Source organism: Buceros rhinoceros, unplaced genomic scaffold, assembly GCF_000710305.1.
Source record: "Buceros rhinoceros silvestris isolate BGI_N320 unplaced genomic scaffold, ASM71030v1 scaffold8807, whole genome shotgun sequence".
Lineage (NCBI taxonomy): Eukaryota > Metazoa > Chordata > Aves > Bucerotiformes > Bucerotidae > Buceros > Buceros rhinoceros.
The window spans coordinates 53796-55657 of NW_010420391.1; the positions used below are offsets into that span (position 1 = coordinate 53796).

Sequence of the window (1862 nt, forward strand, 5' to 3'; positions counted from 1 at the left end):
GTTCAGCAGATATTTTAATGCCCTTTGAAAAGTCAGTACAAAACAAGGAGCTTCTTGAACCTAAATTGTTCATTAAAGCAGTCAGGCAGGTAAAGCTTTCAAAGCTCCGCTGCCTCCCAGGCAGTCCATGGGAACACAGCAGCTCAGACTCCGGTCAGGTCCGGGTGACTAATTCCACAAGCAGGTATGGGCATACAAGAAGGCTGCTCCCTTCATTTTCCATTTATGTTTGCTTAAAAACCACAAAAGAAAACCAACCTTGTTCTTATGATTCACACAGATCCCTACGTGAAGGTTTCTTTAATGTGTGAAGGAAGGCGACTAAAGAAAAGAAAAACTTCCACCAAGAGGAATACCCTTAATCCCGTTTACAATGAAGCCATAGTCTTTGACGTCCCTCCAGAAAACATTGACCAAATTAACTTGTCGATAGCTGTTATGGATTATGACCGGTGAGATACCTGTAGCTGTAAAATAACATCATCTATTGGCTTATAAAATCTTGCACAGCAGTAGATTTGCATCAAGAAACAAAGTTATAATTTTCATCAAATAAATGGGAAATTAATGCCATGGTGAGTTTGGTAGAAGGCTAAAATTTCTTGTATCATCAGGCAGAATTTCCTCTAAATTTTAAAATCGAGGTTTGCCTCCATAACTGACATACTAAGCTGCATATATGTTTACCAGGCCTGAAATAACTGAACATACAATCAGGCAGTCCACACAGCGATGTTCTGTTTGCGCACATTTATGCTAACACCTTAGACACATGCCTCCATTTCTAAAATTGTGGCTTATTGGCAGCTAATGACAGATCACAGGTTAAGACTTTTTACATTCTTCATGCAAAAATAAGAAACATGCACACAGACACATAGTGTATGCTATAATGGGGAGAAAATTAAATTGTTCTGATCGGTGGGAAATGCAAAGAGCAAACCTATGCATTTTATAGTTCATTATATTTTTCGAACAAGAATTAATTCTAAAAATATGTGACCAATGTATGTAGTGAAATATGTAAATGGTATGGTTCTAAAGGTAAAATTTTCAGAAAAAAATATTATGGAACTTTTTCACAGTGTAGGTCACAATGAGGTCATTGGCGTATGTCAAGTAGGCAACGATGCAGAAAGTCTAGGTCGCGACCACTGGAACGAAATGCTCTCCTACCCTCGAAAACCCATTGCTCACTGGCATCCTCTTGCAGAGGTAAGATTTTTATTTCTTGCTTCCCTATTATTATAATGGCGAATATTCTTCCACATGGCATTACAAGTTGGATAAAATTTTATGAACAAAACCAAGATCCACATGCATGCACTAAATCCTAGAAAAGGGCTCGGAAACACTGATATTAAAAGTCAAACGTAACACATGCGTCAAGTCTGCTCCTCTCAATTTTAGGGAGACAGAAAGTAATTGATGTCTTTAAACATTATACACTGGATTAAGGGTTTGGTTTTGTTTTTTTTAAATAAGATCTTGGGCAATTTTCCCTGATAATTGATACAAAGAAGTGGACTTTGTTTACAGAACAACCAACACCTATTTTTTTTATATATATACCATCTAATTTGACTTTTCTTGTAACAATATATCATCCATGCCACTAGCACATCTCAAGGGATGCCTAACTGCACTGAAAAAAAAATGTTTAAGTGTCTCTGGAGATCTGAGGCTCTGATAAGAAGCGACACAATCAGAAAAGCTTTTCAAGGTTCCTATGGTTTTTTGTTTTGTTCTGTTTTTGTCTTTAGGGCCCTATTCAGCAGAAATGTTATGCAGGTCTTCTGCGCTTGGATGGCTGCCGAAGAGGCTTCCTCACCCTTTTAACCTATTCAGCAGAAATTTGGGAT

General features: G+C 37.6%; 1 protein-coding gene across 1 annotated transcript in view; it reads left to right on the forward strand.

Annotated features, from left to right (window-relative positions):
- Positions 1–1862, forward strand: part of SYT9 (synaptotagmin IX) — a gene marked incomplete at its 5' end in the record, with an annotated part of 29839 nt that overhangs the window by 27208 nt on the left and 769 nt on the right. Inside the window, 2 exons of the mRNA XM_010139295.1 lie at positions 281–452; positions 1086–1215. Of these exons, the coding sequence (XP_010137597.1) occupies positions 281–452; positions 1086–1215 (302 nt within the window). The remainder of the gene's footprint in view (positions 1–280; positions 453–1085; positions 1216–1862) is intronic.